Source organism: Pan troglodytes, chromosome 1 (genome assembly GCF_028858775.2).
Source record: "Pan troglodytes isolate AG18354 chromosome 1, NHGRI_mPanTro3-v2.0_pri, whole genome shotgun sequence".
NCBI lineage: Eukaryota > Metazoa > Chordata > Mammalia > Primates > Hominidae > Pan > Pan troglodytes.
Window position 1 is genome coordinate 190249015 of NC_072398.2, and position 25556 is coordinate 190274570.

At 40.9% G+C, this 25556-nt stretch overlaps 1 protein-coding gene across 44 annotated transcripts in view; it reads right to left on the reverse strand.

Annotated features, from left to right (window-relative positions):
* NFYC (nuclear transcription factor Y subunit gamma) overlaps positions 1–25556 on the reverse strand; it is a 79765-nt gene that overhangs the window by 49407 nt on the left and 4802 nt on the right. For 7 of the 44 annotated variants that reach the window (XM_063803182.1, XM_063803243.1, XM_009455060.5 and 4 more), the window contains exon 1: positions 12323–12616. The exons of 27 other annotated variants lie outside the window; for them this stretch is intronic. Coding sequence is in view for 5 of the 17 variants with exons in the window: in XM_054681926.2 (XP_054537901.1) it covers positions 12323–12334 (12 nt within the window). In the remaining 12 variants the exon portion in view is untranslated. Of the gene's footprint in view, positions 1–214; positions 333–12322; positions 12625–12760; positions 12894–25556 lie in introns of those variants that run through there. 10 more of the 44 variants (XM_054681926.2, XM_063803152.1, XM_063803210.1 and 7 more) reach the window with 6 other exon arrangements.

Below are 25556 nucleotides of genomic sequence, written 5' to 3' on the forward strand. Positions count from 1 at the left end.
TACAGGCATGAGCCACCGCGCCCGGCCTTAAATTCTTAGAATATGTCTCCTTGGGCTGGGAACGGTAGCTCATGCCTGTAATCTCAGCACTTTGGGAAGCCAAAGCAGGAGGATCGCTTGAGCCCAGGAGTTCAAGATCAGCCTGGGAAACATAGAAAGACCTCGTCTCTACAAAAAAGAAAAAAAAAAAAATAGCCTGTGTGGTGGCACGCACCTGTAGCTCCCGCTACTCAGGAGGCTGGGGCAGGAGGATCACTTGAGCCGAGGAGTTGGGAGACTGCAATGAGCCATGATTGCACTACTGCACTTCAGCATGGCAACAGAGTGAGACCCTGTATCAAAAAAAAAAAACCCCAAAAAAACCCACAACCACCACCATCTCCTTGGATACCTAAGACTTCCACAAGCTAGGAGTACATGCCTGTTTTGTCTTGTGAAAGGAATCTTGTTTATGTTAGAGGGTAGAGGAAACCTGGAGTCCAGGCAGCTCCCCACTCAACCTGGCCCCACTGTCCAAGCAAAAGATTCTGTTTGGAGCTCTAAAGAGAGCTCCACCCACTTCCATCTATATCCAACATCCTGAAGTAAACATGAAGGAAACATGTTCTGGAAAGTTGGAATTTCTCAGACTATCTCATGGGGTGAAACCAATGTTTAAGGCTCTTCTGCAATAGCATTGATAAGAAGCTTGCCTTTACAGTACAAATGTAAAGAAATTAAACACTGTCTACACATTCACTAATCAGTGAAGATAAATTTTTTTTCTCCCCAAGAAACCATTCCTGGCACACAATCAAATTTATTTCTCTAATTAGCATATTCACTTGCTTCAGACTTGTGTAACATGTTCTCTTTTTTTAGGGGGCATATTATTTTTTAAGCTTAAATTTTTCATGCTCCTATTTTTTCCCCCGTTTGTAAGACAAACATAATCATTTTGTTTCTGATACACCCTCAAGGCAAATATGCCTTGCACATAGTGGGGATTCAATACACATCTACTGAATGAACAAACACAGGTTCCTCAAGAACTTAAAAAAAAATTTTTTTTAAATAACAGTGTCTTGCTCTGTTGCCCACGCTGGAGTGCAGTGGCGTAATCATGGCTCACTGAAGCCTCAACCTCCTGGGTTCAAGTGATCCTCCCCTGCTCAGCCTCCTGAGTAGCGGGGACTACAGGTGCTTGCCACCATACCTGGCTAATTTTTAAAATTTTTTGTAAAGACAGGGTCTTGCAATCTTGCCCAGGCTGGTCTCAAACTCCTGGGCTCAAGTGATCCTCTCACTTTGGCCTGCCAAAGTGCTGGGATTACAGATGTGAGCCACCATGCCTAGACAAGAACTATTTTAAGACCCCAAGTATCCTTGGCCTCATTCTAGGTACTTTTCTTTGAAATGGGAAAATTCCTTCTTAAGTATCTGTGCTCAGTTGTGCAGTAACCTTTGTGCAGTAATCCAATGGAAGAGCCACAAGAGTGGGGATGGAGAAATACTTGTTCTACTTTGGAAAATGTAGCACAAATGTAGACAATTATCTAATCATCGGCTCCACTGAAAAATGGGAGATTGTGCTGGTGACTTAATACATCTAAAAACCAGGGGGGTGGTGGGTCAGGGGAAGGCAGAAAATTGTCAATTAAAAACCTAGAGGGCGTTATAATAATGTCAATATGAGCTTGGCTGTATTGATTCTGCTGTCTTGATTCTGCTCATTCAGATACACTGTGAATTCTTCCCTCTGTTTAGTGTCTTTTATTGATTTAAATGTTTAAAAGAGGAGAAGAAAGAAAGGAAAACGACATGAAATGAGACAAATCTTCCAAGCCAACCAAACCATAAATCTCTTAACTTCATGTATACAGCTGTCAGGAACTGAGAACATAAAGACCTCTTCAAAGAGGGCAAAGTGACTGAGATAGTTATGCTAATCCCTTACATTTGTACATACTTTACACTTTTTAAAGTAGTTTCATGTTATTTTATGTGTTTCTCACCATAAACACATAAGATAAGCAACACATCTGACAGATAAAGATACTTTATCCAGGTGGACTGAGGAACTTGGCAGAAGTCACCAGGACAAGTATATGCCACAGGTGAAATTAAAATTCATGTCTTCTGATTCTCAGTTCTGTGCTCTTTCATTAAATCTTCTCCTTCTACTTTAGAATTGATAACAACAGAAAATCCAAAACTTAAGAACCTATAGCTTTTCTCAGCCTGGAACACAAATCCACCAGGCCTTTTTACCTTTCGTTTTCCTGATCACTCTCCTGAAAAAAGTACTCCAAAAAAATCAAGATACCAGATTCTTAAACATTTCAAAGTAGAAAGCTTAAACAAGAAAGCTTAAGGTTTTCAAGCTTGCTAAACTGCAGTTGCATCAAAGGAGTGGGACTAGGCCATCTAGCTACCAAACAAAAGTGGAGATAGAAAGGATCAAGTTCACTTTCTGGGGGCCTGGTGATGGGAAGTCACTCTATCCTTTCTCTATAATTCAGAAGAGCCTTAGCCCAGCCTCCTATATTGGAGATGTTTTCATAGCTGCCCACTTATAGGAGGAATCACCTGGCTAAATTCTATGCAGTGTTTCAAAATTATAGCTATCGCTACATTGTGAACATGGTGATAATGTTATCTTAATTATCCAGCCATTCCTCCAAGAAATCAGAATTCCTTTGTTCCACCTCACTAGGGGTAAGCAAGGATTATAAATCATAGCTAGGAAATTTAAAGCAACTGATTATTTAAGAACACCATGGGCCAGGCGCCGTGGCTCACGCCTGTAATCCCAGCACTTAGGGAGGCTGAGGCGGGCAGATCACGAGGTCATAAGATCAAGCCCATCTGGCCAACATGGTGAAACCCCGTCTCTACTAAAAATACAAAAATTAGCTGGGCTTGGTGGCGCACATCTGTAGTCCCAGCTACTTGGGAGGCTGAGGCAGGAGAATCGCTTGAACCTGGGAGGCAGAGGTTGCAGTGAGCCAAGATCGTGCCACTGCACTCCAGCCTGGCGACAGAGCAAGACTCCGTCTCAAAAACAAAACAAAACAAAACAAAAAAAAACACCATGATTCATCTAAAAATATCGATCTCTATGTTTCAAGATGAGAACCCAAATGTAGGAGCTGCCTCAATACATACCACAAAGTATGTATCTGCATAGCTAAGGAATACCATAGAACACCTAATACAATTCTAACCACATATCTATTTGGAAAAAATCCTTCAACTACTTACCTGACCTTAGTGAATTTAGGATTCATTAAAGACAATTTCCAAAATACTGGTAGTGCTCAATTGTTATCTACTTGTACCATGCTTTGTTCCAAAAAGTGACCGTGTTCACCTATTTTAACAAACACTTTAAAGGTAATTCAATTTGACTGTATGTTTGTTCCCTTTACGATTAGCCTGTTAAGCAGTCTATAATATGAGAGTTGATGAGAACTCTGGGAAAGTTCTGTGCCTTTCAGGGGAGAAGCAAGTATGGAAAAGAGAAGGTAGGAGGAAGAATTAGTCCCCGAAGATGGACACAGCTATAGACTGTTTTTCATATATGGTAAGAAAGTGCAGTATAAAGAGCAAAAGCCTTTGTCACTAGGCTCTGCCTTCTATTTTCTCACCCTCAAAATGGGGGATGATAATCGTCTGTCCTACTTACATTAGGTAGATACCAAATAAGAGAATGAGTATGAAATCACTTCACTAACTATAAAGTACTATTCATATAAACACTGCATTCTATTACATTGCTTAACCACCTTCAAGGGGAGCTTCATGGGCATCTGGCCAATGAATTTCCAAGAGGAAAATAATCATGGAGTTTAGATTATAAATAATGAGGTAAAATGGCTGGAAACTTACCACTATTTCTCTAGTGAAAGTTTCTTATTGCCTTTATTTTAGATTGAGGATAATTACAACATATATAGCCTAGAAACTAAATATAGGTGTCTTATATTAAAAATTCTGCTAAATCCTACAGATGAGGCTAGTCTCATTCCCGGTAATTAATTGTGTGTGCTGCTCATTGGTGCTACAATGATCATGTGGGCTATAAATTACTTGCTCAGCAAATGCTGCCAAATTCCTACATATGTATTTTTGGTCAGCTTCATGCAGGATGCTGCCATTTGAGATTTTACAAAGCTAAAATCAGTAAGATTATGCCCAATGCAACTCAAAAAATAAAACCTAGTCTTTGTACCAAATGGAGATACGGTATACGTACTAATCTCAAGGAAATATTTGTACATCTTTAAAGCAAGTGAAGGTCACCAGATTCTAAGGAAGTATTTCTAGTCTTTTACTTATCAAGGCACACACAGAAAGTGTTAATATTAGCTTTTCAAATATTTAACCTATGAGCTGATAATGATGCCCTCATTTAGTTGAACTTGTCAGAAGACCATGTATTACATACGGTGCTCCAAGGACTGTGAGGAAGATGTAGGCTAACAATGAAACCTTTACCTTGTTGTACACGCCTGGATTAAGGGGAGTTACAGATATTCTCTATTTTTAGTAAACTAATACTAAAAAACCAAGCAAGTAACTTTTTGGAATAAAGAATATTAATTCTTACATGGGAACTGCACACTCAGAAAACAGGGGTGTGCAACCAAAAAAAGCTTAGAGAACACTGACCTAGAGGACTCTACCATGCTCATTTCTGGATTTCTCAACTTTAGAGTCAGACATTTTTGGGCTTCCATGTTTGACATGTAGCACTAGTCTTCTGTCAATTCTCTTTCTTGATTCTCTCCTGTTTGTCCCCTAGGTTCAGCTATAATCTCTATGATCCTAAATTCCAAATATACATTACCAATTTTGATATTTCTCCAAAGCTTCAGTCCTTCATGTACAAGCTGCCTGGCTGGGCATCTACAACCAGAAAGCTACCCAGAACTGAAATTCCACGTGCCCCAAATCAAATCTATCTTCTTTTCCCCCCAAACTTGCTCTTCCTAAATTTCTGTTTCTATCCTCCCGTCACCCAGACTGGATAGAAATCTCAGTATCATTTTGCACTTTTTCTCCTCTGTTCCTCAATTCTAATCAGCTGCTAAATTCTATAGTAACAGTGTCCAACAGTGTCCATCTCCTGACCTTTCTTCATACTACCACTATCTCTGTTCAGACCCTCATTGCCTCCATGTAATAAAAACGATGATGATGATAGCCAATGTTCATTAGGAGTTACTGTGTGCCACGTACAATTCTAAGCCCTTTATGTTACTACCTATTTTAAACCTCCTAATAATCCTATAAGGGTTGTGAACCTAAGATGTATAATAAATCATATAAAAGTGCAGCTCTCATAATGCCACATCACTCTACTACCCCAGATTTTCAATGGTCACCAACGTCAAGCAGAGACTGTTCAAATTTCTTAGCCTAGCAAACAAGGCCCTTCAACATCTGACCCAACTTACTTCTCCATACTTCTTTCTTTTACCACTCCTTCCTGTCCTTAACTCATCTCCTTATGCTCTAAGCAGTTGACCATTTACTGCTCTCCTTAACCCAAGATGTATTTTTTGAATCATGATCTTGCTTGTTGCTCCCAATGTCTGGAATGCCCTTGTCCCTACCTCCCTGAGTCTACAGCCAGTTAAACAGCTTGCCTTCATTCCTAAGCGAACGTCTCCCCTCCTCTGAATTCTGTGTATTTTGCTTGTTCTTTCCATATCAGTTTCTAATACTTGATAAACATCATCAGTCTCAGAGTAAAATTTTATTTGTATACATTTTTAAAGTCTCCACAAAAAAGACATGCATGCGTGGTGAATTGGTGAAAGGAAGTGTAAAAAGCATCCAACTTTAGCATTTCCTTGAAGGTAAGAACTATATAGCTTAGGTAGACGGAAGAAAATTTCATTTTATCTGGATATTTTCAATTGAGCAGGTCTTCCCTTTAGTTTTCTATGTAATTGAAACTATGGAAACAGACCAAAACGGTAGTACTTCCAAGAAGAAAGGATAACCAAGTGAATTAGCACTGCTATTTGCTGTAGTTATTTTAGTCTTCTTTCTTTGAACTAAGGAACACAAGGTCACAATGTTATGCCACTTTAAAGTTAAACATTTACTATGTTTTTTTTTCTTTAGTTCTTCCTTTATACTGGAATTTACCTTCATTCCTTATCCTTCGATTGCCCATTTTCACTGCAGGTGCTAGACTGTAATCTAATTTAGAAAAAATACTATAAGTAGAGAAAAACTTTTGGTCAATTATTGAACAGCGGGATCTAGCTTTGGGATCCCTAAGGGAGAGACAAGAAGATAAGAGTGATAATACAAATAGAATCTGACCACGTTATAAAGAGGTGGGCCCCCGTATGGAGGTAGCAGAACACATTAAAAAGAAAACTAGCCAGGCACAGATGCTCACACCTGTAAATGCCAGTGCTTTGGGAGGCTGAGGTAGAAAGATCCTTTGAGGCCAGGAGTTCGAGACCAGCCAGGGAAAATAATGAGACTCCATTTCTACAGGAAAAAAAAAAAAAGTTTTTGTTTTTTATTTTTTTTTCTTGAGACGGAATCTCACTCTGTTGCCCAGGCTGGAGTGCAGTGGCACTATCATGGCTCACTGCAACCTCCCAGTTCAAGCAATTCTTGTGCCTCAGCCTCCTGTATAGCTGGGACTACGCCTGGCTAATTTCTGTGTTTTTTTAGTAAAGGCTGGGTTTCACCATGTTGGCCAGGCTGGTCTCAAACTCCTGACCTCAAGTGATCCGCCCACCTTGGCCTCCCAAAGTGCTGGGATTACAGGCATGATCCACCACACCCAGCCAAATTATTATTATTATTGTATTTATTTATTTATTGTTTTGAGACACGGAGTCTCGCTTTGTTGCACAGGCTGGAGTGCAGTGGCGCCATGTCGGCTCACTGCAAGCTCCGCCTCCCGGATTCATGCCATTCTCCTGCCTCAGCCTGCCGAGTAGCTGCCACTACAGGCGCCCGCCACCACGCCCGGCTAATTTTTTGTATTTTTAGTAGAGATGAGGTTTAACCATGTTAGCCAGGATGGTCTTGATCTCCTGACCTCGTGATCTGCCTGCCTCGGCCTCCCAAAGTGCTGGGATTACAGGCGTGAGCCACCACGCCCTGCCCTCAAAATTTTTTTTTATTAGCCAGGCCTAGTAGCGTGCATCTGTAGTCCCAATTACTCGGAGGCTGAAGTGGAAGGACTGCTTGAGCCCAGGAGTTTAAGGTTGCAGTGATTTATGATTACACCACTACACTCTAGCCTGGGTGACAGAGCAAGACCTTGTCTCCAAAAAAAAGGAAAGAAAACTAAACTTCTGGGAAATGTAGACATGAAATATATTCTATCCAGCTATGTCTATTATAATCTTCAGTCAGTACACCTTAGGACTTAAATATTACATAACTTACATCGTTCAAGCCCTCATTCTTTCAATGGACTATAACTTTTGTCTAAATATATGAAGGTCATCACCTTCAGAAAAATTAAAAATGTTAAAAGTATATCATGGTCTATCAAAGAATATAAAGATAAGAACAAAAACTACTCAAACATACACAAGCACATACACACATAATACCACTTTGCTGATGGGAAACAGTAAAGTCAGCACAGTTAAGATATTATTTTGGGTGTCTATAAACAATGATTCCTATTTTAGTCTTGTCAAATGCTTAAAATGACCCTGGAATATTTGTTTATTAAATACAGGTTAGCTTGTGGACTCACTTTAAGAGCCAGGTCCAAACTTTTTTGGGAATTAGCTTGTTCTTGAAATATAATAACAAAAAAACAACAACAAAAAACACTAACTGGCTTGCAGGTGATGTGTTTGTATACCCTAAATTCCTCATAATGCATAAAAGTAACCTGGCTCTCTGGAATACCTCAAAGGTGAACACCATTAGCTTCCTAGCTGGTTCTCAGCTTTCTGAATAAGCAACTAACTGGCTGAGGCAAGGTATCTTCAGATCCCAAAGGGACACTAAATCTGCTGCAGCAGACTTTCTAACCAACACACTTCAGGTAAAGACTTCTGAACCTCTTCCATGGCACATTTTCTCTGTTCCTTCTATACCCAAACAGCAAGCCTATACAGAAGTCCCAAAAAGAAAAGAAACATGAAAAATAAAAAGTGAAAACAACCTAGAGGAATAAAAGAAACATGCAACAAACTGAGTGGGAGTCAAATCTCCAAACTTGTACAAGCCTGTTCCTAAAAAGCTGAAAGACTTGGATTAGGGCACCTGAACTTACTGGGCCTCAATTTCCCCACTTTACAAGAAGGGAACTAGACTAGATCCCTAAGTGATTCCCATCAGCCTAATTTAGATGTATTCAAACTCTGTATGCATATATTATCAGTAATAAGGACAGGCAAAAATCATTCCATTCATGAAGACAGCCATGTTCAACTTTTAATACATTTTTTGGGTTACTGAAGCTCCCACAAAAGTATTTAGCCTCTTTAAAAGGGAGACCTCATCTTGTTTTAAAAACAAAAGCCCAAAGTGACCACTATTGCTGTTTTTAAACCTACACATCCCTGGAACTGGAATTTTATTTGGTAAAGTCAGTATCAATTTTGCCAAACCTCATTCTGTCTGAATATGATTCTTCCAATGCACAGATAGGAAGCAGACACCAATGCTGACTGACCATGCCCGAGAGGAAGTGACTTAATAGGACAGGAAATCAAACATCACAAAATATCAACCCCACCCCTGGGGGGGAAAAAAGGAAGTCCTAAAAATAGATGACACTGGGCATGCCGACTAGATTAAAAAGAAACCCCCATGAGTTTCCACCAATTATGTTAGAAAGGTATCTCATAGTAGGTATCAACTGTGTGAAATTTATGTTAGATTTCTGATGAGAGATCAATTATTTTTTTAAAAAGTGTTCATCCCACAATTGGGCACAATGGCTCATGCCTGTAATCCCAGTGCTTGTAATCCCAGCACTTTGGGAGGCCAAGGCAGGAGGATCACTTGAGTCCAGGAGTTTGAGATCAGCCTGGGCAACAAATCAAGACCCCGTCTGTATTTAAAAATAAAAATAAAAATAAATAAATAAATAAAAATTAGTTGGGCACGGTGGCACATGCCTGTAGTCCCAGCTACTCAGGAGGCTGAAGTAGGAGGATTGCTTGAGCCCAGGAGGTGGAGGCTGCAGTGAGTCATGATCATGCCACGGCACTCCAGCCTGGCACACCAGCCTTGGCAACAGAGCGAGACCTCGTCTGCAAAAAAAAAAAAAAAAAAAAAAGGCATTAATCCCAACATTTACTTGCTTACTATACAGCAGGCTATCATTACCTCCCATGCTTGAAAATTGACAGGATAATCACAAAGCAAACAAAAAAAATGGTTCCAGTTTACTTTATAAATATTTGGTATACAAACTAAATATGTAACCTCTGCTTGGTAAACATCTGCAACCATTACAACTTACCTGCATTGTAATGCAAATCTCATAATGCAAATGGAACAGGCTTCCAGATTTTATTCTGAGAGGTTCCTAAATCTAACAAGAGTTTTTTAAAAATCAGCATACTCATTTCATCCTATTCTGAGAGGTCCTTAAATTTTGACAAAGGGGTTAAAATTCTTTCACAAGAATCTTGATGAGTAAAGGACTGGTGGTCTCAATGTATGCATTAAATAAATAGGGTCATGTCAGCATAAATAGGAATATGCAGGTGAAGGCAGTTTAAAAAGAAATGTGTCAGGTTTAAACTAACTCCTTTTTATAAATATTAAAATACTGGCATTTTTTTCTTTGATGCCACACCTATCTTCATAAACGTTTCATCCCCCAAATAGTCTGGATTAGTAACAACTAATATTATGTAGCTCTTCACAATTTGCAAAGTACTTTGACACACATGATCTCATTCAAGACTCGCCACTAAATCAGACACTATTTTTAGGTTCCATTTTTACATGTGAGGAAGCTAACACTAAATAGCTGACTTGCCCAAACCTACAAAGCTGGTGATAAAGGTGAGTGGGGCTTGAACACAGATCTCTTGACTTTAAATGGTCTGTACCATGCTGCCTCAAATACTGTGATCAGAGTAAATAAATGTCCATATCTCTAGACCCCATCTAAGCCTCCCCCACTTACACACACAGCCACCCATGGCCTAAACTAGAGTTAGCTCTCTAGAAGGTCTTTGCTCTTTCTGGAAGCAAAGTTTTCTTCATTTGTCTAGTAAACATTTATCTGGCTGAAGTGTTAAATACCATTTGACATACACTAGAAAATAACTTAGTCATCAAAGGTTTTGTACAGGCATGCCCATGTGCATTTTTCCAGGTAGTGGGTCATTCTCAAAGAGTCTATGATCCAAAAATGGTGAAGAACCTCGGCTAGAGGCAGTGACTGGGCGTCTTTCCAAGAAGCCAAATCCACAAAGTTCTCAAGTTTATAGTTCACCTCATACTGTACCACACCTTCACTTTTGCCTCCCCTGCTGCAGGCCTTCTCCTAGGGCCAACAGGGTCAAGTCAGCACCTACAACTGTTTTTAAAATCATATATATAATCTGGAACAACTGATAACATATAAATAATCAATGACTTAAACAAATAAATTTAAATCAAAATAACTACCTCTTAAAATGTAATCCTTAACACATACTTCTTCATCTTAGGACTTAAATTCCCAGAATGAACATTTTCTTATTATAAGCATTCTAATTCCCCAAAACTTTCACAAATACAACTACTCTGAACTCCTAAAATACTATCTATCCCCTTCACTAAGAACCCTCTAGATTACAAAGAAGACAAGGTAGCATGCAAGGAATTCTGAATCTGTTAGGCAGTTCACTCAGCTATCATACCAAAAGAATTTAGAATTTTTTGCTGGGGGGAGGGAAGTAAAAAGAGTGGGAGAGAGAATGAATGCAGCCCTATTGTCTTATTCCCTGAAAATTCCTAATCTGAATCTATAACATATTCCTACTAACCACTCAACTTGAATATCAGAAGTACAGTCTCTTTTCATCTTAAATAGAGCTTTTCAGTCCCAATCTGTACAAACAAACTTTGTCCTTCAATCTTTCAACTCCCCAGCAGTTTTTCAAGGTCACTTTTGCAAGCAACGACAGAGGCCTGCATCCAGGAACTTTGACTTGCTATATCATTACAACTCCAAGAGCCCCAAATCTAAATCCTATCAGTCCTCTAAGGTAAATCCTTTATTAGAGGGGAAGCTAGGGAAGGCAAATCGACACCCTCGAAACTTCTCCTCTAATATGGCCTGCTCCTTTTCCGTACCCAGAGACTAAGTGCTGCTGGCTGATGGCTCCACACTGAGTCTGCTGCAGAAATGTTCCAATGACCTTCATTCCGTATTTGCAAATAAAAAGAAAACAAAGAATTGCATTTTAAAATCAGGTGTATTATAGATCTTAGTACGTGGGATTGAAGATTTCACTGTTCATGAGAACTGGCTGGTTACTGATTAGCAACCTACATTAGCTTTATATCCATAAAGAGAAAAATATATATATATCAAGGGCAAAAGATAGGGTGCCTATACTCTTAACTTTCCTATTCACAAACTGCAGGATTTTAAATATTTAATACGGAAAAATGAAAAGCACTTTGCTCACATCATTTTAAAGAACTAAATCAACACCTGACAAAATGTGTGAAATCTGTGGAAAAAGATTTGCTCGTCACTGTCAATATAAGTGAAGATATTTCTAACCAGCATTCTAAGCTAAAATGTGCATTAAAAACAAAGATTGTTACTACATTAACTACTACTTATTAGAATCTAGAGGTAGACTGGTAAATCAAGAAAGTTATGGGAAAATTTCACACTGGCATGTGGGCCTTCACCATTAGAACCTGCAGCAGTGCAAATCGTATTTTCACACAAATTTCTAACAGCAACAGTGTTGCTTCCACATCTGAAAACACAGATGTCAACAAAGTGCGTGGAAATAGAAAAACTCTCACAACAACTCAGCTTATTCTGTAGGAAAGCTTCAGTGCACTTGAACAAAGGAAAATTATTTGGAAAACAGTTAAGTTTACCCAATGCAAAGAGAAAAGTGTTTTGCTTCTGTGTGCCCCTGAAAAATGATTAGCCTTTCTCCATGTACCTGATCTTGTCGATACCCAACTAGGAAAGAAATCCTAGTTGAAGGACATGCAAAATCTAAACACAGCAAGGTATTCTAGGTGCACCAAAAGGTATGCATGGAATGTAAAGTGGCCATTTTCTGAACAGTGCAACTTGTCTACACTCTCTGAAGCTAAACAGTTTCTATCATTTCAACACAAAACAAAGAATTAAACTTACCGGGAACTGCATTAATTTTACATGTAGTTATTTATACCTCCTCCGACTGGGAGAATTTAAGTCACTCCTATCCCTCCCCCCCAAAGGACGGAGGAAACAAAAGGCAGCAGGAGATGCAGAAACATGAGTCTGGAATGTCCACTCCACTGAAAACCCGAACAGCTGTCCTCCCACCCCCCAACAAACTATTCGCCATTTTTCTTTGTCTTTCAGCTGACCCCTGCCTCAGTGAAAAACTCCGAGGCTCCAATGAAGCCCTGCAGCCTCCTTCCACTTTAACAGTCAAAGGCATTCAATCTAGCATGCTATTTGACACCAAACCTTGCCTCCACAGTGGTCCCATTGGCTGAACTGCTTTATCGGCTAAGAATACAAAGCCACGATTGGCTGTTCACGTCATCAGTTACCTCTTTTGTACACTTCCTGTTTTAAAGTTACCTTGAGAAGCAGAACAGGGGTCAGATTCAGACTTCAAACTATGGGGAACTCTAAGGCGTGGAAATGTCTGGCAAATGCACACAGCAGCTGCACTAGGGCATCATGTGCTTCTAAAACAGAATATTGAAAATTTAGAATTGTTCTTAAAAACAAGCCAAAGGGTTGTTAGTGTTCCCACCCACGGGATTTCTTATTGGCTGTCAGAGTTCCATTTAAAAAATTTAAGGTAATTTAACTGCTTCTGATTGGCCATCAAAGATGTCTGTAAGATACTGCTACGGTATCCTATGGCAATAGACCAGAGAAGCAATGTGCACAAGGTCGGAAAGTTGTGACCATCTTCAGTTTTCTGTTGAGCATTAACAGAAGAAAAACAAAACTGGGTAGGGCTAATCCAAAGAAAATACAGCTTCTTTAACACTAACAGAGTGATGCCAATGACCATACAATAGTTTGCAGGATTTCTAAAAGGCATCTGTCATTATGTTAGTGGCATTTTAAAGGCACAGATTGGTATCAAGGCAAAGCACTTTATTTTAAAACACAAACTAATTTAAATAGGAAAATTTTAAGGTAATGTATGAAGTTAGCGGCAGGGACAATGGAAGTGGCATTTCTAGAAAGTCAACCAGGAACCTAAGAAGGAAATATAATGATAAGGGGTTGGGGGGAATGACAAAAAAGCTAGAACATTAGTGAATACAATCATCCCCTGGTATCCATGGGAGACTGGTTCCAGGATACTCCCCAGCCAACCCTCTCATGGATACCAAAATCCTTGGGTGCTCATGTCCCTAATATAAAACGGTATAGTATTTGCATAAAACACTTGCACATTCCCATGTATACTTTTTTTTAAGAGATGGTGTCTCACTATGTTGCTAGGCTGCAATGCAGTAGCTATGCAGGCACAATCAGGGCACAACAGCCTCAAACTCCTGGGCTCAAGCAATCTTCCCACTGCAGCTTCCAAAGTGGGTGAAACTACAGGTGCATGTCACTTTGGCCAGCTTCCTCCATACTTTAAATAATCGCTAGGTTATGTATAATACCTAATAAAATGTAAATGCTATATATGTAGTTGTTATACTGTATTGTTTAGGGAATAATGACAAGGAAAAAAGTCTGCATATGTTCTGTACAGACACAATTTTTAAAAATATTTTTGACCCATGGTTGGTTAAATCCTTAGATGCAGAGGGCTGACGATGTATTATTAAAAGCACATTATAATTTGATGGACTAACTAATTTATTTAGGGCAAAGAGTTTGACATTCCAGAGGATAAATTCCTTATTTCTTTCATTCTTCTTTTTTTTTTTTTTTTTTTGAGATAGGGTCTGGCTCTGTCACCGAAGCTGGGGTGTTGCTGGGGTGTAGAGGCACGATCTCGGCTTACTGCAGCCTCCACCTCCTGGGCTCAAGCGATCTTCCCACCTTAGCCTCCTGAGTAGCTAGGACTACAGGTGTGTGCTACCACCCCCAGCTAATTTTTCTATTTCTTTCTTTTCTTGTTTTTTTTTTTTTTCTTTTTTTAAATTGGTAGAGATGGGGTCTCACCATGTTGCCCAGGCTGGTCTCGAACTTCTGGGCTGAAGGGATTCTCCTGCCCCTGCCTCCCGAAGTGCTGGGATTACAGGCGTGAGCCACTGTGCCTGGACGAGGATAAATTTTTTCTTCTCTCTCTTTTTTTTTTTTTGGAGATGGAGTCTCACTCTGTTGCCTAGGCTGGAGTGCAGCGGCGTGATCTTGACTCACTGCAACCTCCACCTCCTGGGTTCAAGTGATCTACTTAGTAGCTGGGACTACAGGCACCCACCACCATGCCCAGCTAATTTTTGTATTTTTAGTAGAGATAGGGTTTGACTATGTTGGCCAGGCTGGTCTTGAACTCCTGACCTCAAGTGATCCACCTACCTCGGCCTCCTGAAGTGCTGGGATTACAGGAGTGAGCCACTGCACCCCAGCCTTCTACCATATATATATAAAAAATTTTTCTTTTTTTTTTTTTTGAGGCAGAGTCTCCCTCTGTCACCTAGGCTAGAGTACAATGGTGCGATCTCAGCTCGCAGCAACCTCTGCCTCCTGGGTTCAAGCGATTCTCATGCCTCGGCCTCCCGAGTAGCTAGGATTACAGGTGCCCACCACCACACCCGACTAATTTTTGTAGTTTTAGTAGAGACAGGGTTTCACCATGTGGGCCAGGGTGGTTTCAAACTCCTGACCTCAGAAAATCTACCCACCTCGGTCTCCCAAAGTGCTGGGATTACAGGCATGAGCCACCACGCCCGGCCCCATATTTTTAAGAATAAGCACAGCAGAGCTGATCTCAGAAGAGATATTATAAGTATTCTTACTAGTCTCACTGTGGTTATTGAAAACATTCCAAGGTGCTGAAGTCTACCAGTGGTAGTCAAAGATTTTCTTATGGATTTTGGACCAACTGCTTAGGTTTTTTAAGAGGCAGCTCCTAATGTGGTGAAAATCAATTAGCATGTTTTTCTTTTCTTTTTATTATTTTTTTTTAGCAACACATTCAAATACAAGCATCTCACCATTCATTACCTGAGGCCTTTAACAATCTCCTTAGATCTGCTTCCTCCCACCAAAGCTAAATATCCTAGGACTGAAAAATACAATTGTTTTGCTAGGTAGATGAGCTCTTTTCTAGAAACTCCTCATTTGACCATACATGAGAACTCATCCTTGACATGTGCAGAGATTCAGCAGGGACCCGAAATAGGAGCAAGGTGGTCTGCCCTATCACTCTGCCGTATTAACTTCTCTACATTCCACTCATTTCCCATGATGAAATGAAATGATTTCTGAACACCTACTAGTGCCAGGTTCTGTGCTAGGTATATTACAGACTTTACCCCTCTAATTCTCACTACAATACCCTTCTACCAGTGAGAAAGAGTGAGGTTCAAAGAAGTTACAAAAACTGGTCCCTAGCCATACATCTGGATTCAAACTTGGGTCCCACCGAGAGTGGTACTCTTTCCACTGCACCACACTGCTTACCAAGACATGGAGCACCTCAGGGCACATCCACGGAAATTCTTAGGTGCCATATATATGTGTAGATAGCATAAACCATTATCCAACTTCAACAAATTTAAAAATTAAAAATCTGGGCCAGGCGTGTTGGCTCACACCTGTAATCCCAGCATTTTGGGAGGCCAAGGAAGGAGGATCACTTGAGCTCAGGCATTTGAGACCAGCCTGGGTAACACAGTGAGACCCCATCTCTATAAAAAATAAAAAAATTAGCTAGGTGTGGTGGCACACGCCTGTGGTCCCACTTACTTTGGAAGCTGAGACCAGAGGATCACTTGACCCAGGAGGTCAAGGCTGCAATGAGCCGTGATCATCCCACTACCCTCCAGCCTGGGCGACAGAGTGAGACTCTACCTCAAGTAAATAAATAAATAAATATTAAAATTTAAAAATCTGACTAATGTTAAATTTGATATGCCAGTTAGAGACCTAGCCAATGGTATGACCAAATAGCACCCTATAAATTGTTACAAATTTTACTACTAAATTATTAGGACCATTTAACCAGTAACAAACCACATTTATAAGGGCATGAAACAACTAGGTAAATCATTAACAAGAGTACACTGTTAAAATTTGAAGGGGTTGTGAGACAATTTCACAATGGCATCCAAATAAAGAGTTTGGTGATGTTAAAATGATGTGTTATAGGTACTGTAATTCTTTTCTCAAAAGTTTAGATTACAGATTCTGAATAGCTACTCCCATTCTGGGAAGAGAAGGCAGAAGGCCAACAGGCCTTATCTGTACTGGAGCTTCTCTTAGCCCCAGAACACCTGAGGGCCAGTCAGCTGACAAGGAAAAGAAGCTCATGTGAAGGGTGGGGGTGGGGAGCAGAAGAATAGGGAGAACATGTTCACAACCTCGCTGATTACTAATTAGTGCCAGTATGGCAAAACAACTAAGCACTTGGAAGGCAGTGTTAGTTTCAAGTTCTGACTCTACTTATTAATTATATGACACTGAACTAACCCTGAGCCTCAGTTTTCTTATCTGTAATGTATAGATATCACCATGTATACCAGAGAGCCACTTTAAGGATTAAACAAGGTAATATATGTAAAGCATATTGTACTATGCCTGAATAAGCACTGAAAAAATGGAAAGTATTAAATGTCATCCAATTCAACTTCCTTGATTTATAGACGGTTAAGGTTCAGAAAGGGAGAAGACCTGCTTAAGGCCCTGAAGCCACTTTGAAGAAACACCTCTCTTCTATCTCTAGCATATTCTGCAGGCCTGCAAAAAGCAACTCCTTAGCCATAAAGGACAGTATGGGAAGACTACCAGGAGCCATAAAATTCTCCACTTTTTATGCTGGAAACCCAGGTTTTTCACCACTAATCCCACCAAATGTCTGATCACTGTTCCAAAAGCTGGCCCTCCGACTCTGCTTCGGATGTACCAGATTAAACCAATCATGACCTTTAACACTCTATGAAGGTCTTCAGCGTAGTTTTTATTACTTCTTGGCAGTCTGCAAGGAAAAGACCTTCAAGTCCTACTTCTCATCAACACTTACCTTAGAATTCAAGCCACAGTGGGAAGAGAACCCAAATTATTCTTGAATTTCCATTTGGCAGCTGAATCCATTCACTTACTATAGCTTTCTCTTCTACCTGTCATTACTGTGGACTGAGAACCTAACAGAATCTCTAGGATTTCAGCTAACATTCTTCCCTGGTCCTGGATCTCAGCAGCCCTCTACACCAGACAACTGCATCTTCTTACCCTAAATAACACTCAAATCAGGCTGGGCGCTGTGGCTCACGCCTGTAATACCAGCACTTTGGGAGGCTGAGGGGGGCAGATCACGAATTTAGGAGATCGAGACCATCCTGGCTAACACGGTGAAACCCCGTCTCTACTAACAATACAAAAAATTAGCCGGGCGTGGTGGTGGGCGCCTGTAGTCCCAGCTACCCAAGAGGCTGCAGCAGGGGAACTGCTTGAACCTGGGAGGTGGAGGTTGCAGTGAGCAGAGATCGTGCCACTGCACTCCAGCCTGGGTGACAGAGCTGTCTCCAAAAAAAAAAAAAAAAAACACTTAAATCACTATGAGACAAAACCAGTAACTCTGGTTACATGGTTGAAGCTTTAATACTCTCAAAGAAGGTAAAGTGAGAATTTATGCTCTTGGTTGGGAGAATGATTTCTGAATCATAGCTACCTGCTTACTAGCTGCATATTGGCCAAGATACTTAACCATTTCTGAGCTCACTTCCTCCTGTGTAAAATGGAGGCAATAACACCAACTAACAGGAGTGTTGAGGCTTAAATAAGTGAAAGCACTCAACATATTATCTGGAATGTGGTAGGTGCCCAATTAATATCTAAATATACACTTGATTATACAGCAGGTACACATAACTATTTTTTAACATGCCTCTATTACCAAAGAAGGGCTTCTTGAAGGCAGCAAGTGTCTTTATTTTTATCTACATATATCCCCAAAGCATAAAGATATAAATCAAATCCGATTTTAGCCACAGTGTCAGTGAAATAATGGAGTAGCAGGGATTGAGGAAAACTGGCAAGTTTGTGTCTCATCTAAAGGAGTGACCACTACACAGCTCCAACTGAAGAGGGCCATGTAGGAAATGTGGCTAACTGCAATAAGAGCTTCATATTCTTTTTTTTTTTTTTTTTTTAGGGCTAATTGCCCAGGCTGGAGTACAGTGGCATGATCACAGCTCACTGCAGCCTTGACCTCCTGGGCTCAAGTGATCCTCCTGCCTCAGCCTTCTGAATAACTAGGAGCACAGGCGTGCGCTACCACACCCAGCTAATTTTTAATTTTTTTTTGTAGAGACAGGGTCTCCCCATATTGCCCAGGCTGGTTTCAAACTCCTGGGCTCAAGTGATCCTCCCACCTCAACCTCCCAAAATGCTGGGATTGTATGTGTGAGCCACTGCACCCAGCCCAGATTCTTTAAGAAGTAAAAGACAGACTGTTTTAATGTCAAATCTTTCTATTTTAAGTTTCGGTTCAAGTTTTAAAAAAAACAAAACATAGGCCAGGCGTGGTGGCTCATGCCTGTAATCCCAACACTTTGGGAGGCCGAGGTGGGTGGATCACCTGAGGTCAGGAGTTCAAGACCAGCCTGGCCAACATGGGGAAACCCTGTCTCCACTAAAAATACAAAAAGTAGCTGGGCGTGCTGGTGCATGCCTGTAATCCCAGCTACTCAGGAGGCTGGGGCAGCAGAATCGCTTGAACCTGGGAGGCAGAGGATGCAGTGAGCCGAGATCATGCCACTGCACTCCGGCCTGGGCAACAGAGTGAGACTCCATCTCAAAAAACATTATAAGCAAATCGAAGAAAATTGAGGACTGCCAGATTATAATTTCTGACCCATTATCTCTCACCCAACTTGGTCTTGAACAACTAGTAGCTATTTCTCAAATCCAATCCACCTTCAAGGTTTAACAAACAAACAAAAATATGTTCACACATCTTCAAAATAATCTGATAGAAGTTCTGAAGATAGGCCGGGTGCGGTGGTTCACACCTGTAATCCCAGCACTTTGGGAGGCCGAGGCAGGCAGATCACGAGGTCAGGGGATCCAGATCATCCTGGCTAACATGGTGAAACCCCACCACTACTAAAAATACAAAAAATTAGCTGGATTTGGTGGCACACACCTGTAGTCCCAGCTACTCGGGAGGCTGAGGCAGGAGAATCGCTTAAACCTGGTAGGCGGAGATTACAGTGAGCCGAGATCACGCCACTGCACTCCAGCCTGGGTGACAAAGAGAGACTCCCTCTCGGGGAAAAAAAAAAAAAAAAAAAAAAGTTCTGAAGATAATCCCCAAAAAAGGCCCAGAAACATTCTGAGCAATGACCACGTCATTAGAATAAAGGAACATTGCACTGGTGCTCAGTAAATGGTTATCAGTGAATGAAGGAATGAAATAAACTAATAAATGGACCTTAAGGAGATGACAAATTCTGAATTATTTGTTTTTTAAAAATAAGTTATATTCTCCAAAGCATAAATTAAGACCAATAGATGGGAAATTATTCTGCAAAGACTCGCTTCAGCTCTCAGAGCTGTCCAAAGATGACACAACTTTCCTCAGAAGCTATGGATGGGGTTGTTAGGCACGGGCTGTTTGAACACTTGACAGGGACGTGTAAAGGCAACATGAGAGAGAGCAGTCATGTGCAGCAGCAGGAAAAAAAGCCCAATCTTTACAGCTAAACAGATTTAGATTTTAATCCCTCCTCACCACTTTTTAGGTGAGTGACCTCGTGCTAGTTATTCAACTCCACCGAGGCCAGTTTCCTGCACTAAAACATCTTGCAAGGTTTTAGGGCTTAGGAAAATTTCATTTGTTCAATAAATACTTAAATTATAAGCATAGCCATTGTACTAAATAAGCTCTGGGGATTCTAAACAAGACACAGTTCCTGTCCTTAAAGAGATTAAAGTCTACTGTAACAAACAGGAAAGTTAAAATAGGCAATCATGATGCTGTACATTAAGAGTTACAACACATGCAAATGCAAAATGCTATGGGAGGACATAAGCATAGCACCTAACCCAGGGCTTACGTAAGTTTTAGGCTGGTCAGAGAAAGCTTCTTAGGAGAATTAAAATCCTAAGAATAAAAACCAAGATAGACAAAGTGAACTGCATGTGCAAAGGCCTGAAGCTGACAGAAAGTATTACATTCCTGTTTGGTATAGCAGCAGCCCAGAAGCAAGAAGCTAGAAGTAGAGTTAGAAAGGTAGGCCGGGCGCAGTGGCTCATGCCTTTAATCCCAGCACTTTGGGAGGCCAACTGAAGTCAGGAGTTTGCGACCAGCCTGGCCAACGTGGTGAAAACCCATCTCTACTAAAATACAAAAATTAGCCAGGCATGGTGGCAGGCACCTGTAATCCCAGCTACTCAGGAGGCTGAGGCAGGAGAATCCCTTGGAGGCAGGAGAATCCCTTGTACCCAGGAGGCAGAGGTTGCAGTGAGCCAAGATTGCACCAATGCACTCCAGCCTGGGTGACAGGGCGAGACTCTCTCTCAAAAAAAAGAAAGGTATACAGGGTTGGACAAAGCTAATATACTAAAACTTTATTCTAAGGACAATGATAAGGAACTAATGCGTCTTAAACATTGGACTGGCACAATCAGTCCCACGTTTAAAGTGTAATTCTGATTTTCCCAGCCCCATGTTTAAGACTGTTTAGTTCCTTACCATTGGGTACAGTGTGGAGAATAAGCTGGAGAAGGGGACACAGTGGGAGGATGGCAGCACTCTAGACCACTAACGTGGAAAACAGGATGCTAAAGTTATCTGGTGACTGGATGCAGTAGTGAAGACACTGAGTTCAAGACCAGCCTGGACAACAAAGCAAATAATTCAGAATTTGTCATCTCCTTAAGGTCCATTTATTAGTTTATTAAAAATTAAAAAATAAAACAAATTTTTTTGAGTTCAAGACCAGCCTTGAACCTCATAGAGTGAGACTCCATCTCAAAAAATAAAAAATAAGCCAGGCACGGTAGCTTACACCTGTAATCCCAACACTCTGGGAGGCCAAGGTGGGAGGATCACTTGAACTGAAGAATTTGGGACTAGCCTGGACAACATAGCAAGACCTCCTCACTACTAACAATAAAAAAATTAGCTGGGCAGGCATGGTACTACATCCCTGTAGTCCCAGCTACTCAGGAAGCTGAGGCAGGAGGATTACTTGAACCCAGAAGTTTGAGGTTGCATTGAGCTATGATCACACCACCTCACTCCAGCGTGGGCAAGAAAGTGAGACCCCGTCTCAAAAAAATTAAAGTAAAATAAAAAATAAAGAAGATTCAAAAATCACTAAGACCCAGTGGTTAATAAGGCATGTAGAATAACAACACTGTGCTTGATAAAAAGCATGTACTCAAAAAATGGTACCTGCTACTATTGTTATTGTTATTGGGCACTGGATTAGATGACCTTTGAAATCACATTCATCCTTAAGAGTCTACATTACCTTGAAGATGTATCTTGTTCTCAGAAAAGTCCTTTCCCACGATTACCAAGCTATCTTATACAAAATGATTCATTTTTTTATTCATAGACTACACCAGAACTGCTCAACTGGGCTCCCCTACACACCAGTCATAGCATGAAACGTTTATTAGGTGTTCTCACAAACAGCGATCCATGACCAAGTAAGTCTGAGTAACACTGCATAATGTATCTTCCCTCTTGAAGGGTCATAGGCAAATAAGCACCAAGGCTCTGAATAATAATTCTGCAGTAAAGAAAGGCATTTCACTTTGGCCATTTTTTTGTCAAGGATCCTCTTTTTATCCCCAAAGGACACTGATTAGCACTACACAGAACTAATGTTCAGTGGAAGAGCTTGGGAAATGCTACTCTAAACCAACTTACAAATTTTAGTGGAGTGAAAAGACTATAGGCAACTGTATTCTGACAACCTTCCAAAATGGTTAGAGTTTTACACATATTATGGCGTTTTCCTTTCTAACTTAGTACTACTGAAAATGACATTAAATACCACCATAAATAGCAATCCTTTGCCTCCTAAGTGATTGCCAACCAAGCATTCTTGGCTTCTTAAAAGGCCCCAACTTTGTCATTTCATAATGAGCAAATTCTATGCTACTTACTTTCAGGGTACAGTAATAATTTTTAAAACAGTTTAAAATGACAAGGATGTCAACTGTGCAGATAATGTGTACTTTATTAGCCCCTTCTCTCTTCTCTTTTAAAATGAACAGATCATGCCAGTGTCAAAGGGATATATCTTCTTAACACTGGGCAAAGAATCTCAACTTCATAGAGATTACTGGACAGTTTACAGCTCTGGAGGCCAAGGGTAACAGTAATTTGGGATTGTGAAAACCTTCAGTACTTCAGATTTAAGCCAATGACATGATACAAAATATTCTATACTCTAACATCATTTCCTATGAGTCATCTCATTCCTTTTTTTGTTTTGTTTTGTTTTTTTTTTTTGGAGACAGTCGCGACCTGTCGTCAAGGCTGGAGTGCAATAGAGGCGCGATCTCGGCTCACTGCAACCTCTGCCTCCCGGATTCAAGCGATTCTCCTGCCTCAGCCTCCCGAGTAGCTGGGGTTACAGAGGCCCACCACCACGCCCAGCTAATTTTTTGTATCTTTAGTAGAGATGGGATTTCACCATGTTGGCCAGGCTGGTCTTAAACTCCTGACCTCATGATCTGCCCGCCTCGGCCTCCCAAAGTGCTGGGATTACAGGTGTGAGCCACGGCGCCCGGCCCATCTCATTCCTCTTATTAAAACACTTTGAAACACTGCTCAAGATCACTGTTTATGGTTCATACTCATGAATGTATTTAAGAATAGGACAATTATTGAATCTTATTAAGAATATACAATTGACTTTAACACTTGAACCCGGGAGGCAAAGGATATACTACTGGCTTTAAATGAAGGGTATTCAGGCTGGGCGCAGTGGAGGCTGAGGGCAGGCAGATCACCTGAGGTCAGGAGTTCATGACCAGCCTGGCCAACAAGATGAGACCCTGTCTCTACAAAATATACAAAAATTAGCCAGGTGTGGTGGCACGCACCTGTAGTCCCAAGCTACTCAGGAGGCTGAGGCAGGAGAATCGTCTGAACCCAAAAGGCAGAGGTTGCAGTGAGCCGAGGTCATGTCACTGCACTCCAGCCTGGGCAACAGAGCAAGACTCCAGCAAATAAATAAATGAATAAATGGCATTCATTTAAATAGGACACCTTATATATAGTACCTTGAACATGAATTTTTTTTTTTTTCAAAGAGGGAATCCCGTTCTGTCACCCAGGCTGGAGTGCAGGGGCATGATCTCAGCTCACTGCAGCCTCCGCCTCTGGGTTCAAGCGATTCTCCTGCCTCAGCCTCCTGAGTGGCTGGGACTACAGGTGCCCGCCACCATGCCTGGCTAATTTTTGTATTTTTAGTAGAAACGGAGTTTCACCATATTGGCCAGGCTGGTCACAAACTCTTGATTTCAGGTGATCTGCCAGCCTCGTCCTCCCAAAGTGCCGGGATTACAGGCGTGAGCCACCGTGCCTGACCAGACATGGATATTTCAACCTTTATTTTAAACATATTCTACTGGAAACATTCAAATGCAAAGATTAGACTCTAGTTCCACTCTCTAAACTACAAGTTTATACAATAGAAAGCTCTCACGAAGTACTGGATGTAGAAGTAATCTATCTGGAGATCTGAAAATAACAAAATGGAAAATACAACTCCAATACTGAAAATGAGTACAGGTGCTGTCTCACTGCTATCAGGTACATCACTGCTAACACATGGAGAAGTGTGGGAAGGGTGCAACAATTCCTGCAACCTAGCAAAATTTTCTGCAGGCAGAGAGATTTTTCCTGAACCATTCCACAATACTGTCTAACTGCTTACTTCAAAGAAAACATTACTCAAGTGACTACAAATCACACAAACCAAACCAACGGTCCTACTTCAACTGATAATTTGTACAGTTAGAAAAATGTTAAATGACTATAATGCAAATCTCTCCTTCTGGTCAGAATGAAAACACCAGTTGTTCCGAATTTAATCATCATTGCTATTTGTCAAATATGAAGAAGTTTTCATCGCATCGCAATCATTACCACTCAACACTTGGGGATGAACAAAAGAGATCAGGAAACAATCTTTCCCTGAAACAAATGATCCTACTACTTTGTGCATTCAAAAGTAAGACTGACCTCACACTGGTCCACTGAAAATCAGCTCCTAAACCACAACAGCACAACTAAATTAGGTTACTTCCTTTATGTCAAGTGGTTGCTCTCCCATTTGGAAATCTTACTGTATATTACAGAGCAGACAATTACAAAAGGCCTCACCCCTCCTCATCAAGGAAGCCGTAACTGGCTGAAAGGACAGATTTCATGCTGTTCCAAAATGAAAATGTGTTCTCCCACTTATTAAGGTCCACTAAGTGATAGGCATCTACCACACGCTATTATATTCATTTCTCATAATTACCCTACAGGTAGGTATTATTGTCGTTATTTTACAGAGGAAGAAACAAGTTAAGAACCTGCTCCAGCACACAGGGTAAACGCACTGCAGAGACAGAACTCTTCCCTTGGTCTGACTCCAATCAGCAACTAATACTGTCCCCTCCCATAGGCACTTTTTGGCCAAAGTTTTAAAAATCCATTTCCTCCTGCAATTAATCTACGTACATTATATTGAGTGCTTTGAGTCTCTGCAGGAAAACACTAAAATGACCTTGTAGCCTTCCTAAACTGTGACAGTGCATGCATGAAAAACTGAATAAACAAAATGAAAAGAAAGACTGTAAGACATCAGATAACTCACAATCAGTTTCCTCTGAGAACAAGAAACCGAATGGAAAAGAACAACTTACTGGCAAAGGAATATTCTTCCTGGTTGTATGCCTGAGGCCAGGATTGACCTTAAGAAGGTCATTTGTGACCCTAGTAATGTCCTCTGCCATTCTCATTCCCGTGAATGAAGTAAACCTGTCACTTAAAGTCATCTCTGCCATCAAGTCAATGCGTCCACAGGAGAGGCAATGCTATCCAGTGGAATGGGCACCTATCTGGAAATCCAGTGATCTGGGCAAGATTTGGCTCTGCCCTTGCATAGCCAAGTGACCCTGTCAAGGTCATCTCACTCTTTTGGAGCCTCAGTACAAAGGACACGCCTGAAAGAACTGAAGTTCGCTTCCTGAGCTAAGAAGCCAGGACTTTTTTTCT